This window comes from Otolemur garnettii, unplaced genomic scaffold, assembly GCF_000181295.1.
Source record: "Otolemur garnettii isolate 467f Iridium unplaced genomic scaffold, OtoGar3 scaffold00016, whole genome shotgun sequence".
Taxonomy (NCBI): domain Eukaryota; kingdom Metazoa; phylum Chordata; class Mammalia; order Primates; family Galagidae; genus Otolemur; species Otolemur garnettii.
The window spans coordinates 17,460,197-17,476,750 of NW_003852411.1; the positions used below are offsets into that span (position 1 = coordinate 17,460,197).

The following is a 16,554-nucleotide window of genomic DNA, read 5'->3' on the forward strand; positions in this document are numbered from 1 at the left end:
TTGTAGCCTTATCTATGAAGTCATTCTCATCTTTTCTAACTAGAATGTTCTTCTTGCTTCCTCAGTTACTCCTTTGAACTCTATTATAAGAATTATAGTAGTTTTCTGTTTGAAAGTCCACTTCCACTATTGGTCAGTGATCTTGAGATCAGACATTGTGTCTGAATTTTAGGACCCAACACAATATCTGGCATGTAATATCATGGATGGATAATGATGAATAAATAAAATGGCATGAGATTAATACACTTTATGCTGCAGTCCCTATAGAGTCATGAAAGTGCTGTGATGATGGAAAGTTAGTTTCTCTGTGAGTCAATTAAAGGGTTACCTTATCCAGAGGGTTCTCCAGAGAGACAGAACCAGTAAGACATCCATCATCATTTTATTTTTGTCTATATGTTTTATAAATTTGATGTTGGGGATACAGATTGTCCTGGCCCTTTCTGTCTTGAAAACCGATTACTGACATGTCCACAAATACAGGAGTAAACTCTGTGAAGTTGTTTTTTCTGTAAGGGAATTCTATAGACCTCTCTCAGATGATCTGGAGGCTTAGGATTGAATATCAAATTTGGCTTGCCACTTTAACAAGAATGGAATCCCAAAATGGGAATAGAGTTGTTTTGTTTTAAGAAAACTTAAGATGTAATTTCTATAATATGCAATTCAACTATATAGTAATGATGGTAGTTTACCTGGAAAGATTTTTTACATCTCATAATAATAGTTGACTAAAAAGAGAGACTGGCTCTCTTACTCTTTGTATTGTTTAAATTTTTATTACTTGTGTATATTGCCTATTAAGGTGAACCAATGAGTATTTTTTCTACAAAAAAAAGTATCTGGGCAGCATCCGTGGCTCAGTGAGTAGGGTGCCAGCCCCGTGTACCGAGGGTGTCTGTTTTGAACCCAGCTCCGGCCAAAGTGCAACAAAAAAATAGCTGGGCATTGTGGCAGGCACCTGCAGTCCCAGCTATGTGGGAGGCTGAGGCAAGAGAATCACCTAAGCCCAAGAGCTAGAGGTTGCTGTGAGCTGTGATGTCACAGTACTCTACCAAGGGCAACAAAGTGAAACTCTGTCTCTTAATAAAAAGAAAAAAAGAGAGAAAAGTATCATAACAGTCTTTGAGGAATGCATTATTGTTCCCATTTTTAAGCCACCAATCTTAGTAAACTCTAAATTTAATTATGCTTTTCTACATTCCTTGGATTTTTCGTGTGCATGGTAGTATTCATAAATCATGAAAGTTGTCTACTCTTCCAGTACTTAGAACTTTGTATCTTTCCTTTATTTTACCTTATTCCAATGGCCAGAATCTCTAATGTAACGTTGAATGAAAAGTGTGTTATCTGGCATCCTTGTCTTATTCTTCACCAAAGGGAAAATTTTTGATTATGTCATCATTAACTATATCTGCTATCGGATTTTTGTAGATACTCTTAAAATAAATTTTCCTCAGTTGTCAACTTTTGAGAGCTCCTAACCATAAATGAATGTAAAAGTACAGTATTGCTTTATTTTTTACCTTCTTAAGGTGATATAATATTTCTCATTTAAGTATTGATATGGTAGATAAAATTGTTTTCTTCCTAATAGCAAACGAATCTTGTACGATTAGAATAAGCTCAGCTTGGTCAAGATTGATTATCCTTATATAATGCTAAAATTGACTTGCTACTACTTGGCTTAGGAGTTTTTTTTTAAATCTTTCTTTACGAATAACAATGGTCTGTGATCTTTTTTTGTGTTTTCCATGTCAGGTTTTGTTCCATTAGTACATTAGCATCATAAAGCAAGTTAAGGAATTCTTCTTCCTTTGCTGTGGAAAAATTTATGTGTTATTGTAATTATTCCATTCTTGACTATTTTGCTGAATTTGTGGGTGAAATCATGTAATCCTGAGGTAGAAAAATGTTTTTTAACTGTCACTTTTTAATGTCTATAAAATGATTTATCTTTTCTACTTGTTCTTGACAAGTTCTATTGAGTTTTTATAAGAGCTTTCCACTTGATTTAAGTATTAAAAATTATTAAAGTAAAAAATTTTGTAAAATTTTCATCCTTATTCTGAGGAGTCGGTTAACGTAATGGTTAACATTTGGAGAAAGAAGTTTTGAATAAGGGTTATACTCTGATTTTAATAAATTCCCTATATGGTTATAAAAGGGCAGGTGAGATGGACAATGGAACTCTTTATCATGGTAAGGAGCAGTGTTTCACATAAAACCATCCTTTTATATTGAACTAGAAGAGAGAAACGACAAAAATATTTACCTTTTTTGATAATTTAGTGCTATATTCTGGGGTGGGGGCATGTTTAGCTTCCTAGCTGAAATGGCCTTGACATTATGCTAAAGGGTGATAGACATCTTCTAAATACAGTAGTGATGGGGGTTTCTATATTAGATTGAGAAAAGATTAAATATTTAAATCATGAATAATGGTTTTTGATTAGTGAATTCCAATATTGGATTTAAAGTAAACTTATAAAATTATGTGTTTGTGCCTGTGTGTGTTTTATACTTTTTAAAATTGATGTTACTGAGGTGTTATTTACATAAATGTAAACTAAGTACATTTTAAAATTTTTCAGAGAATTTTGGCAAGTGTATACACCTGTGTAGGTACAACCACAATTCACATATAAACATTTTCATCACCCAAAAAGTTCCTTTTTCTCACTTTGTAGTCAGTCCCCTCCACTTTTCCACTCCAGGCTACTACTAATCCTGATCTGCTTTTTCACCATAGATTAGTTTTACCTGTTCTAGACTTTCATGTAAGAGAAATAATACAGTGTTTACTTTTTGGTGTGTTGTTTTTGTTCAGCATGACATTTTTTAAAATTAATCCATGTTATTGCCTGTATCTGTAGTTTGTTCTTATTGCCAATTAGTAATGCATTTTATGACTGTACCCCAAGTTATGTATCTGTTCACCAATTTTGCATATTAAACTTATTTCCCGTTTTGAACTACTTTGAATAAAGCTACTGCAAACATTCACAAATAAGTGTTTGTGTAGATATATGTTATTTCTTTTGGTAAATACCTACAGGTGAATTACTAGCTTATAGGATAGTTCTGACTTCAGTAGAATTTGTCAAACCTTTTTCCAAAATTGTTGTATTATAATTATACGTGTTGCTTAACAGTAAGACACATTCTGAGAAATGGGTCATTAGGCAATTTTGTCTTTGTGTGAACATCAGAGTGCATTTACACAAATCAAGATGATGTAGCCTACTACACAAATAGGCTATATGGTGAAGCCTGTTGCTCTTTGGGTACAAACCTGTATGTGTTCCTATACTGTATCCTGCAGGCATTTGTCACTCAATAATATTTGTCTATCTAAACACAGACAAAGTACCATAAAATAATGTATAAAAGGATAAAAAAAATAGTATGCCTATACAGGGCACTTATCATGGATGGAGTTTGCAGGATCAGAAGTTGTTCTGAGTGAGTCAGTTAAAGAGTGATGAGTGAATATGAAGGCCTAGGGCATTACTAAAAAATATTGTAAACGTGTACACTTAGACTAAGTTCATTTTAAATACCTTTCTTGAATAATAAATTAAGATTAGCTTACTGTAGCTTTTTATGCTATAAATGTTATAGTTTTTTTTTCACTCTTTTGTAATAACATTTAGCTTAAAACACAAACACATTGCACAACTATATAGGTTTGGTGGGGAGAGTTGGGGGTTTTTTCTTTGAAACAGAGTCTCTATTGCCCAGGCTATACTGCTGTGGTGTCAGTCTAGCTTACAGCAACCTCAGACTCCTGGGTTCAAGAAATCCTCCTTCCTCACTTTCCCAGGTAGCTAGAACTATAGGTGTCTACCACAATGCCCGGCTAATTTTTCTGTTTTTAGTAGGGAAGGGGTCTTGTTCTTGCTCAGGCTGATCTCAAATTTCTGAGTCCAAGGGATCCCTCTCACCTCAGCCTCCTAGAATTTTAGGATTATAGGCATGAGACACCATGCCTGGCCAAAAAATTTTTTCTTTTAGTCTTTACTCTATGACAGTGATTCTCAACCTTCCTAATGCCTCAGTGTATTTTCATTGTTAAAAAGGGGTCATGACCCACAGGTTGAGAACCGCTGCTCTAAAAGCTTTCTTCTCCTTTTAATTTTTTTTTGTTAAAATTATCACTATCTTCCATGTACATATCTCATCCTAATGGAAGATCATTAGAGACAGTAACGTGCATGGAGCTTTCATCTCCTATGATAACAATGCATTCTTTGTGAAGAACCTTCTGGAGACTGTTTTCACAGTTAACTTTTTTTTAATAATCAGAAGGCATATACACTAAAATAATGATAAATATTATACTACAGTAATTTCATGGGGACGCCATAATATATGTGGTCATTCATTGACCAGAAGGTCGTTATGGAATGCTTGGTATTTTGTACTACTGCCAGCATCCTAAAATCATTCCATTTGTTACGTATCCTTTCCAAAACTTGGTAGTATCACTTTTTAAAATTTTAGTTATTCTAGTAAGTGTGACAGATGATTGAAAAGTTTTGTTGATGTCTACATTTATCAAATATTTTTGTACAAATTTTTTATGGTACATATTTTTTACTTTCTAAGAAATATTACCAAACCAAAGTTTTTTTCTGTTTTATCTAGATGTTTCATTATTTTAGCTTTTATATTTATATCTTTGATCCATTAAAAATTAATTTTGGACTATTATGATGTAAGAACTAAGGTTCACATGTTTCCACATGTACAGTTATTTCAGCACCATTTATTATAAGAGTACACTTTCTTCTTTCCAAGTTGTTTTGAAATTCAGTTGATCACATGTTTCTGAGCTTTCTATTCTCTTGAATTACTGAAACTTTTTAGTAGAGCTTCAAATTATGTTTTGTAAGTCTTTCAGTTTTTTTTCCTTATTTAAAATTATTTTGACTTTTTAATTTAAATTTTAGAATCAATTTGCCAGTTTCTACTAGAAAAGTTTGTTGGATGATAATCGGAATTACATTCAGCCTGTAGAGTAATTTAAGAAAAGCTGCTGTCTTAATGGTGCGGAGTCTCTGGTCCATGAACATGGTTTATCTGTTCACTTACTTGTGTTCTTTAATATCTTTCAACATTATTTTATAATTTTCAGTGTGTAGGTCTTGTATAATTTTAGGTTTGTCTCTAAATGGTTCATGTTTTTGTGCTACTATAAATGGGTTTTTAATTCAATTTACTATTTATTGCTATTTTTTGGAAATAAATTGATTTTGATATAATCAACCTTGTCTTTTTTCTTTTTCTTGACCGTTTTACTGGGGTATATCTCTAACACAGTGAGTAGGAGGAGTAAAGGCAAGTGTCTATATCTTGCCCTGAATCTGAGGGGGGGGAAGGTTCAGTATTTTACCACTATGTATTATTGGTTCTGCATCCATAACTCAGTGGTTAGGGTGCCACGGTACACTAGGGCTGGTGGGTTCAAACCCAGCCTGGGCCTGCTAAACAAAACAACAAATAACAAAATAGCTTCAGTGTTGTGGCAGGTGCCTATAGTCCCAACTACTTGGGAGGCTAAAGGAAGAGAATCGCTTGAGCCCAAGAATTTGGGGTTGCGTGAGCTATGATAGTAAATCACTTTACAGAGGGTGACAAAGTGAGACTGTCTCAAATAAAAAAAAAAAAGGGTATCCTTCATCATCTTAAGGAAGTTTCTTTTTATCCTTAATATGCTGAGAGTTTTTATTATGAATGGTCAAAAAATTCTGTTTTGTGCATTTTCTGTGTTAATTATGATTACATGATTTTTCTCTCTTTACATACTGATTTATGTCCACTTTTTTTTTTTTGAGACATAGTCTCACTTTGTCACCCTCTGTAGAGTGCCATGGCATTACATATCACAGCAACCTCAAACTCTTGGGCTTAAGTGATTCTCTTGCCTCAGCCTCCCATATATCCCCTTTTTAATGTTACAAACCAATTTGAATATCTGGAAGAATCCCACTTGGTGCATTATTCTTTTTGTATAATGGATTCTGTTTACTGGATATTTTGTTACTTTTTTAACATCTACTTACAAAGACAGTTGTTAATTTCATTTTTTGAAAAAAGAAGTCTCTGGTTTTGTTTGATTCACTTCTTGTTTGAAAGTATTCTTAGTTTTTCTTGTGTCATATTTGGGAATTTGTATTTTTCATTGAATTCGTTCATTACCTGTCAGTTTTATTGATATAAATAAAATTCAAAGAACTAGCTTTTCATTTTAATAATTCTGTTTTTGTCTAGCTTTATTTTTTACTCTTCCCTACTGCCATTCTTTTTTCTTTCTTTCTTTCTTTTTGTTGTTGTTGTTGTTGTTTGTTTTGTTTTGAGACAGTCTCACTTTCAGTCTCACTTTTCCACTATCAATAGAGTGCTATGGCATCATAGCTTATAGCAACCTCTAACTCTTGGGCTCAAGCAATCCTCTTGCCTCAGTTTTTCATTTTTAGTAGAGGCAGGTCTCAGCCTTGCTTAAGCTGGTCTCAAACTCCTGAGGTCAAGCCATCCCACAGTGCTAGGATTACAGGCGTGAGTCACCACGCCTGGCCTCTCCTGCCATTCTTGTATTGCATGTAATTTCCTCTCTCTCTAGCGTTTTAAGGCGCAAGCTATTATTCACTAATGTTAAACCTTTTTGCTTTAACAGTATAAGCATTGGAAGCTAGAATTTTCTAAGCACTGTTTTATATTTGCAGATTTTTTTTTCTACCTTAGTTCTGTCAGAGAACATACTTGGTGTGATTTCATTTCTTTGAATTTACAACAGTTTGTTTTATGGTCAGGTCTTTCTTGGGGATTAATTTGCATATAATCAAAAAGGATGCATATTTTGCCATTTAAGTAAAATTTTGTCCTATAAATATTAATTAGTTCCATTTGTATTTGATAGTATTGTTGAGGTGTTTTATATACTACTGGTTTTCCGTCTACATATTCTTTGAATTATCGTAAGAAGAGTATTGAAATCTCCAAACATTTAAAAAAAAAAAAAAAAAATCTCAGAACATGAGTAAAAATTTATCTGCTGTTGCATTCAGTTCTATCAGTTTCTGCTTTGTGTATTTTGAACCTCTGTTTTTTTATATATATAATATATGTACATAGACTTTTTTTCTTTTCATAAATAATCCCTTATTATGAAATATCTATCTTTATCTCTGGTCATACTCCTTATCCTGAAGTCCACTTTTTGTATGTATTAGCATAGTTATTCTATCTTTCTGATGAATATCGTTTTCATGGCATATCTTTTTTCTTTTTACTTCACATTTATATGTTTATATCTAAAGTGCGTTTCTTATGAATGGCCTAAAGTTGGATCTTGCTCTTTTACCTAGTCTCATAATTTCTTCCTTTTAATTATAATATTTAGGCTATTTACATTTAATTATCAATATGGTTAGTTTTATGTCTGTCCTCTTGATATTTTTAATTTGCCATTCTATTCTAGGTTCCCATCTCTCTTGTTTCCTTTCTTTAATTGAGTTTTTAAAAATGTGTTTATCTCCTTTACGGGTTTATTAGCTATACTATGTTTTTTTCCTTTTTAGTGGTTTCTAATGTTTAAAATATTTATGTTTGACTTTTCACAGTTCTATTTTCAGATTATAGTACACAACTTAGTATAGTATGTATAATAGAAGAATCTTAGAACAACATATATACTTCTCTATTTTCCCTTAATCATTTTTGCTTTTGTTGTCATATATATTTTACTTTTGATTATAGTCACCATAATTCATTGTTATTACTTTTATTTAAAATAGCCAATTATCTGTTAAAGAAACTTAAAAACAAAAAGGCAAATTTTTTTATATTTACCCACAAGTTGACCATTTCCAGGAATACTCATCCCTTTTCTGGGTCTGAGTTTTTATGTGGTATAATATTCCTTCAACCTGAAGTACTTCCTTTAGCAATTTATTATAGTGCAGATCTAGTTGTGGAAAGTTATCTCAGCTTTATTTTTTTTTATGTTTTCATTTTGCCTTTATGGATAATAATTCTAGATTGACAGCTTTCTTCTTTCATCATTTAAAGATAACTGTCCTGTTGTCTTCTGGCTTGTATTGTTTATAATGAGCAGTTGGTCACCTTGTTTCTCTGCATGTAATGATCCCTCCTCCCCACTTCTGGATAATTTTAAGATTTTCCCGTTTTTACTTGTTTTTTGCTGAATAATTATGATGTGCCTTGATGTGGCATTATGCTTTTTTCTAGTTGTAAATTTTTAACCTTTGTAGATTTGTAGGTTTATAGCTTACAAATTTGGGAGAATTTTAGGCTTATGTCTTTCTGTATTTTTTCTGCCCCTTCTCTATTTGGTATTCCAATTATACATTTATGAAGTTGCATATTACCCTATTGGTCACTAAAATAAATGGCTAATCTCTTTCCCCTCCCCCCCCTAGATTTTTTCCTTTCTGCATCAGTTGTACTTTTTTCTGTATTGCCAGATTTACTATCTTTAGTCTCCATTGTCTTATGCATGACTATCCTATGAATTTCTTATTCAGATGCTGTGCTTTTCAGTTGGAAAAGTTCTATTTGCCTCTTATGTTTTTTGTATTTTTTTTTTTCATTAAAGTTTATTGTTTGCTTCAAAACTTGAACAAGCTTCAAAGTTCTTATTGGCTATTTTTGTTGTCTGCCTTTGCTGTATCTGTTTCTGTTTACTGATTTTTTTTCCCTGTGGTTATACTTTACATTTTTTTTGCTCCTTGAACTTTTTGTTGAGTGTCTGGGTTTCGTTAAATTTTTTAAATAGGATTTGAGTTCTGACAAAGTTTTATCCAATAAACTTGATTCTTTCAACATTTGTTTTTAAACTTTATAGGGTGAATCCCCTGTAGGAATAGCACTAACTTTTGGTTGTGGCTATGTTCCAGTAAAACTAGACAGGCAATGGAATGTTATACAAGTATATATCCCAGAGGCTATAGATACCCCTGGTCTCGAGAAGCATTTACTTTAAGTATCGTTTACTCCTACTGTTAAAACATGACTCTTCTGGGGACTCTGTGCAGTTTCCTGAATACTCAGTGAGGTCTTTTCACTCTGGATGTTCAAAACCTGAACTTTTTCCAGCCCTGTGTGAACTCCAGGATTTGATAGTATTACAGATTCCCGGTAATTATGCTTTCCCCATTCATTGTTATTTTCATGGCCTTGTATAGTTTTTCCCTATGAATGCAGAATTTATTATTCCAACAGAGAATTAAGGAGAGTCCTATGCAAATTCCTGAAGCACCACTTTTAGGTAACTTCCTCTTCTGTGTTACTTTGCACTACAGCATCCACTGTCCTATAGATACTCTGGACTTTAATCTCTGTCTCCTCAACTCCATGAGTCTACTATGCTGTTTATAGTCCTCTCTGCTGTATTTGGATTCCCCTTCCCTGCTTTGTGGTCTTGAAATTTCCTGAGTAGAAAGCCATTGCTTACAAGATTCACCTCTTCCTTTTCCTTTTTCTCAGGGACCACTGTTCATACCACCTGTGGTCCAGTGTTGTCTAATGTATTTTCTTCAGTCTTCTAGTTATTTACAGTGATGCAGTCTTCTAGTTGTTTATAGTGGGAGAGCAAATTTGATCCATTTACTCTGTAATGGCTACATTATATGTTTATACCAATAGTAAAATTAATTCATCTTTAAAATCAATAATGTATCTTTCTAGGCATAAGTCCTCCAATTGCAACTAAGTAATTATTTCTCATCTTGCTCAGAATTTTAATGTGTTGGCTGTAATGACCCTGGGTACATAGGATTAGGTTATATTGTTTGCATTTGTAAGGTAAAGTTGTAGTTGTAGTGTCCTTTACCCAGGAAGTGTTCAATGACTCTTTTTTAAACAAGTTAATTAAGAGAATCAATCCAGTGGATGCATTTTTGTTTTAGTATAATATCACTGACTCTGTAGCTAAGTTGATATGTATTTTATGTCTTCTGTTTCTATAAAAGACCTGTTAATTTTTTATTGTCTTTTCTTAATGTCTTCATAGTAAGAAAAAATACTGTATACTTTACCTTAGTCTTGAGGAAAATTTTGCTATAAAACTGCCAGTTTCTAAAAGAGAGTGAGAAAATAAGGAGAATTACTGGCTAGCATTTTTATTTTATTTAGCAAGTAAGAACAACTCATTGAACTAGAACTTACTTACTTTAGGCTCTAAGAAGACCACAGCTGTAGCTGAGAATTACCAGTCTTCCATAGTCAGACATTGTGCCACTGGCTCTATGCTATTAGGTATACTAGTCATTCAGAGTACATTCACTAATCATTCAAAATCTATGACGATAACTTTGTACTTATACTTGTAGATCTCTATGCTACAAGTAAAATAATCTGGTTTTATTTTTCTGTTTAATGCGAAAACTAATTTATCTGAAGCAAATATCTATCTACCTATCAGACAGTTTAGTCCTAAATCATTTTTTTGTAATTACTTGGTCTTTTAGGGGAGGGGAAATACTGAGATTTTCTTTCATTATTTGTTACTTTGCATAGTTTCGAGTGTTTATAAGAATAATTTTTAGGGCACCATATCACTTATATGTCAGTCCTAAAAGATCATTTAAACCAGATAATCAATTCATATTGACTTTTTAAATAAATGAGGGAATTATCTGTTTCTGCAGAAAATGCTGTTAAGAGTTAACTCTGTGGGGGGTGGAGGGCGCCGGCCTCATATACCAAAAGTAGTGGGTTTGAACCTGGCCCCGGCCAAACTGCAACAAAAAAACTAGCCGGGCATTGTGGCAGGTGCCTGTAGTCCCAGCTACTCGGGAGACTGAGGCAACAGAATTATCTAAGTCCAGGAGTTGGAGGTTGCTGGGAACTGTGACACCACGGCACTCTACCAATGGTGATAAAGTGAGTCTCTGTCTCAAAAAAAATAAAAATAAAAAGAGTTAACTCTGTGATAGCATCTATATGACATCTGTGAATGCCTTGTAGTTCTAAAGTTATAGAAAGACAGTGTTTATTCATGTTAGTTATCAGATGTCTTCCTTCTTGAGTTTGGTAACTTTATAGACTTCAAATGCTTCTTATGTGGTGATGTAGCTAAGTTGTCTTATTTATAAGTAGCCTAATCTTTCACACCATAAGATCCTATGCCATACTTTTCTAAGCTTTCCTCTCACCATGAATCATATGTTTGAAATATGTCATTTGTAATCTCTGTAACTGAGAAGTGGTCTCACTTCTATCCCCAAGTGAGACCTTACGTTTGCTAGGTTTCTCTGCCTTCTTCCTTTATATTAAATAATGACCAGGACCAAAATGGCAGAAAGAAATAGAGTTTTGGGCTATAAACTTTTCATTGTCCTGACAAGTCTTCTCATATTGAAGAGAGCAGTTCATGATGGCTATAGCATCTAGTGGTGATGGTTCTTGGCAGTAGCTTTCATGGAGATGAAAGTCTACTCTCTAAATAGCAACTAGATTGATGAGTGCATCAGCTTCTTTTCTGGATGGTGTTTACAGGAGAATTATTTCTGGATTTTTTTGTGGCAGTTCTGATATCACACAGCATGTTTAAAGTTCCAGCTACAAAGAAATTCATATTGTACCAAATGGTGCCTCTTCTTGCTGTTTTCTGAAGCAGGCATAAATATTGACCAGCCTGGGTGAGTTCTTATATTCCCTCAGGTTACCCAAAACTCATTCCAGCCATTTTATGATTTTAGGTTACTAAAAGAATAGATAAATCCCAAGTTTATGTTCCTGGTCCCCTCACCCCTATATGGGGTCTACATTGTGTCATGAAGCCCATATAATTGATTCTATGTACATTAAGTTCCAAAAACAGCCCATAATTTCCCAAAGTTGACATTTAAATTCTAATAGGGAATACTACATTACCCATGTTACTATTTGCAAGAACATATGTGCTGATATAAGGAGAAACCTCTTCTCAAAAAAGATCAGCAATTCCCATAACCACCTGTTTTTATTTCTTCAATGATATAACTATGTCCTTTGTTGCTATCACCACTAACTGAATTTCAAGGAGTGTTCTGATCCCATTAAGAATTCTGGGAGAGTAGAACAAATTACTTATTTCTTCATATGCTAGTAGTAACAAGATGAGCATTTTTAAAAAGCAGTTTTATTAGAAATCAAATGGAAAATGTTAAAATAGAAATATATGGGTTATAAAGCACAAATTCCTTGTATCAAGGTAACTAAAGTTTAACTCAGCTTGACACAAGTAACTTTCTTAGCATATAGGCCAAGAGTCTTCTTCCTTCTTCTCATCATTGTGTCATGAAGCCTAAAGTATATTCAGGCAGATCCTATCCTTGATTGAAGTTGGACCACTTTATTTATTTCTTATAGCTATCATTTGGCCTAGGTCTGTCAGCCACCTGGCCTCTATTGCAGTTCTGAGTCCATTCATCTCTTCTTAGCTGCCTACCCTGGTAAGCAAAAGACTTCCAACACTTCCAAGTCCCAGAGTCCTGTTTCCAATAGGAGAGAAGTCTCAACTAATCTTACTTTCTGAAAGTCTCTGGTAAACCCAGAGTCCATTTCTTTTCCCATCCTTCCTGTTTTCCAGAGAAATTATAAAAATACTTTACTACATACATTCTCATTTAAGTAATCACCAAGGTTATTAAAAATCTGTATGCTAATGATAGAATAATTAAAAAGAAAGACTTTTATTTCCTCAGATGAATATTCACATTTTCTTGTTTTCCTTATAACAGAATATCTGTTCATAGAGATATGTGCTAAAGATGTTAGCAGCCTCATTTGCTGGTGTTTTATGAGAGAAAATCAGTGAAAAAAGGAGTGTTCCGGGGAAACAATTGCTCACTTTGTTTTTCTGAGGTTATCCTTTTTTAAATTTTATTTTAGTCTTTGTTTTTCTTGGCTTTCCTTCCATTGTCAGTCCGTTTTCCTTTTATTTTTTGTCACATTCAAAATTTTCTTACTCTGCTTCTAACTTTATTTTTTTAATAATAAAACTTAATTCTCAAAATACGGGGTCTTATGTTTAAAACTCATGGTTAAAGATATTAAAAATTGGCTCTCCACTTTAGATTCAGTTGATGTCTTAGAGTGAAGTGAAGATGAAGAAATTATTCTCTTACACTGCTCTCTAGGAAATCTTTCTCTATACTTCAAAAGCTCTTGTTCTTTTCTAGGAGTCCAATGTGCTGATTGCTGCTAACAGTCAGGGTACAATTAAGGTAAGCTATTTTATATATCTCCATTTTAAACTATAGATCCATCTTTAGACTATGTAGTATGAAAATACCCAGTGGAGTTGTACTCGGTGTTAGAGATAATTCCTAATCATGGATCTCCTTGCAAATGGCTTGATTGAAGGGAAAAGAAAAAGTACTTTCAACTGTGGAGATGATAGAACTCGCTGAGGTTGTATGGATGCTGGATGGATTGATACATGGTCAGATTGAAACCAGATGACTATTGAGCATCTATTGTGGGCCAAGCACAGGGTATTGGCTTCTATTATGCCAGTGCAGCTACCCCACAGGGCATTCAGTAGACAGGGCCCATGATAGAGCAAGAGATACTTAGGCAGTCACCAGATTTAAACATAACTTAATCTTATTTTATTTTTCTCTTCCTCATATTTCTCTTCTTTCTCTTCCCTGGCAAGCAGGTTTTTCCTGAATTGCCCGAGGTCAGGGGGAAAGTATTTTAATATTCAGTTGAAAATTGATTGATGGATATTTAGCACTTAAACATGATACATTGTATGAATAAATCCTGTGCTAAGAAGTCAGTGAGCTAAGCAAAACACCTTTAGGTAGACGTTCTTATTACTTAGATTTGATTAGCATTTATTCTAAGGGTACTTCTTGTTTCCACATATTCCCTACTAGTTTGGAAATACCAGATAGTGTTTTTTTAAAATATGTATCTGTTTCCCCTGCTACCTAGTATATTAACTTTTATGCCCTGGCTTCTTTATACTAATCCTAAATGGAGACTGACCCAACAATCAAGAAAGCAAATCCAAGCCTAACACATTACACGTCCTATAGAGCAGGAGAACTGGATTCTTAGTTGGTCAAACTAATGTCTATGACAGTCTTCTTTTTTAGGCAACTAGTTTCTCTATTTGGAAAGCCTCTTTAGAGAACCACAAGTAACTTTAATGAAAAATAGGCTTTTGGAAAAAAAAAAAAGAATGGGCTTTTGAACTAATCAGTGTTGGTTATATTCTAGAAGCCTCAAGCATGATGGTAGCGGTCTTAGAATCTCTATTTAAGTGTCATCTTTTATCCCTCAATCTCTCTTTGTCTTATTCTTAATGCAAAGCAGGAATTTTAAAAGTTGCACTTTGTTCTTCAGTAAGTTGTGTTTTTGGAGAAATTGGGATTGCTAACATACCTGCAGGAGCTCGAAGCTACATACATAGGTACTCATAGAGTCACACTGGCAAATTTAACAGTTTTGTTCAGCATCTTTGACATCTTATGCTAAGTAGCCTGGTTGCCTGATATAAAGACAAAAGCATTGTGGAAGCACAGATGTAAATCAAGCAGCACAGGAAGGAAAGGTTGTGCCTTTAAATCTTTACTGCTTAGAAGGTTAGTCTCCATCTAACGTAATCCTTTTTGATAGTGCCTCATAGTATCCTCATATATTTGGTATCCTTTGTTAATAATTTGTGTTTAGTTTTAGCAGTATCACAACTTTCATGACTATATACTACTCTTATTCTAAAAACAATATTTTGACAGCAGATAGTTTGAATGAAGCAGTAGGAAAGGTAAGATTTAATGATGTATACCTTGATCACTATACACAGTGTTTATCAAAGGAAGAAATAAATAGATTAAAATCCTAAACAATGATAAATTTATATTTTCTTAAAAATATGGCAAGATACCAGTATATATTCCAAAAATATTATATTCATGCTGTGTATCAGCCAATTTATTTATCCATATGTTTTATGTAGTTTACTTTGAAGGCTCTCTAGTTAACTTTGGAGATAACTAATTTGAACAAGTTCACGCACAACTGTTGAAAGAAAGAAAGGATTACTGTCCAATCCCATCTTTGATATTTTATCAATTGGGAAACTTTTTTTACATTTGGTTCTCCATTGGTAAATATAGTAAGGATTCATTAAAGATGTTCTATATTTTAAAACTATTTTCTTAAATTAATCCTTTTTTTCCCCAATTAGGTGCTAGAGTTGGTTTGAAGGGTTTATTCAAGTCAAATTATACTTGATCCTGCTGAAATACATCTGCAGCTGACAATGAGAGAAGATACAGAAACAGTCATGTGATGTCTCTCCCCAAAGTCATCATGGGTTTTGGATTTAAGTATTTTTTCTTTTTTTCCTCTTTTATGACCTTTGGGACATTGGGAATACCCAGCAAACTCTCCGCCATCAATGTAACTCCACAGACTTTGCTGCTGTTGGTGGTGTGGTTATCTAATTTTTGTGATAGGGAAACAAATTCTTTTGAATAAAAACAAATAACAAAAAATAATAAAAGTTTATTGAGCCACAGCCAAGTGGGGCAAGTTTTTGTCAGATGGATCAAGAAATACTCTTTTCAAGAAGTGACAAAATGAATTGTAGAGTAATGGACCAGTGAATAATTTGTAAGGTTCGTATTTTTCAAATCTTTAGAGATATGCATATCATGTAAACAGATACACAAAATATAGGTTCCTTCCTGTGAATTTAACATTTACAGTAGATAGAAAGATTACTTTTTGAATTCTTTTCTTCATTCTCTAAGCAGATTTACATAATAACCAAGAACCATACTCTTCAGTCTGGCTAACAATCCATAATTTTGACCTTTTGAGACTAACATTCTCTTAATCTCTGAAACCTAGCTCTGTCTTTACCTTTGAAATCTCACTTATACGTACCGTACCGTAAACCTTAAGCGTAGACCAAATCAACTAATCACAGCTATTAGTGCCGTCCTGGACTGAACAATGACGGGGAGCAGAGGTCAGCAAACTTTTTCTGAAATGGCCCAAATAGTAAATATTTTAAGCTATGCAGATTATATGATTGGTGTCACAACTACACAATTCTGCTGGTACTATGTATAGCAGGAAAGCACCTAATAAATATATGAACAACTGGGCATAGGTGAGAAAGTGGTGGATCAGATTCATCTCTGAGACCATAGTTTGCCAGCCCCTAACATGGAGGAAAAGGACTTGAAGCTCTATTACCCAAACTTCCAAGTCTTTTTTTTTTAAAGACAGAGTCTCACTTTGTTGCCCTTGGTAGAGTGCCATGGGATCCTAGCTCAAAGCAACCTCAAACTCTTGGGCTCAAGCAATTCTCTTGCCTCAGCCTCCCAGGTAGGGAGGACTACAGGTACCCACCACAACACCTGGCTGTTTTTAGAGATGAAGTCTCTGGCTCAAGCTGGTCTTGTACTTGTGTGTTCAGACAGTCCACCCACCTCGGCCTCCCAGAGTGCTAGGATTATAGGAATGAGCGACCGTGCCCAGTCCCTTCCAAGTCATATATCTCTTAGATTGTCTAGT

At 34.0% G+C, this 16,554-nt stretch overlaps 1 protein-coding gene across 3 annotated transcripts in view; it reads left to right on the forward strand.

Moving 5' to 3' along the window:
* Positions 1-15,548, forward strand: part of COP1 (COP1, E3 ubiquitin ligase) — a 228,848-nt gene extending 213,300 nt beyond the window's left edge. For 2 of the 3 annotated variants that reach the window (XM_023510745.1, XM_023510746.1), the window contains exons 19-20: positions 13,194-13,238; positions 15,215-15,547. In XM_023510745.1, coding sequence (XP_023366513.1) covers positions 13,194-13,238; positions 15,215-15,232 — 63 coding nt within the window. In that variant the 3' untranslated portion in view covers positions 15,233-15,547. Of the gene's footprint in view, positions 1-13,193; positions 13,239-15,214 lie in introns of all 3 variants that reach the window. The other variant, XM_003785686.2, reaches the window with a different exon arrangement.
* The last annotated feature ends 1,006 nt before the right edge of the window (positions 15,549-16,554 follow it).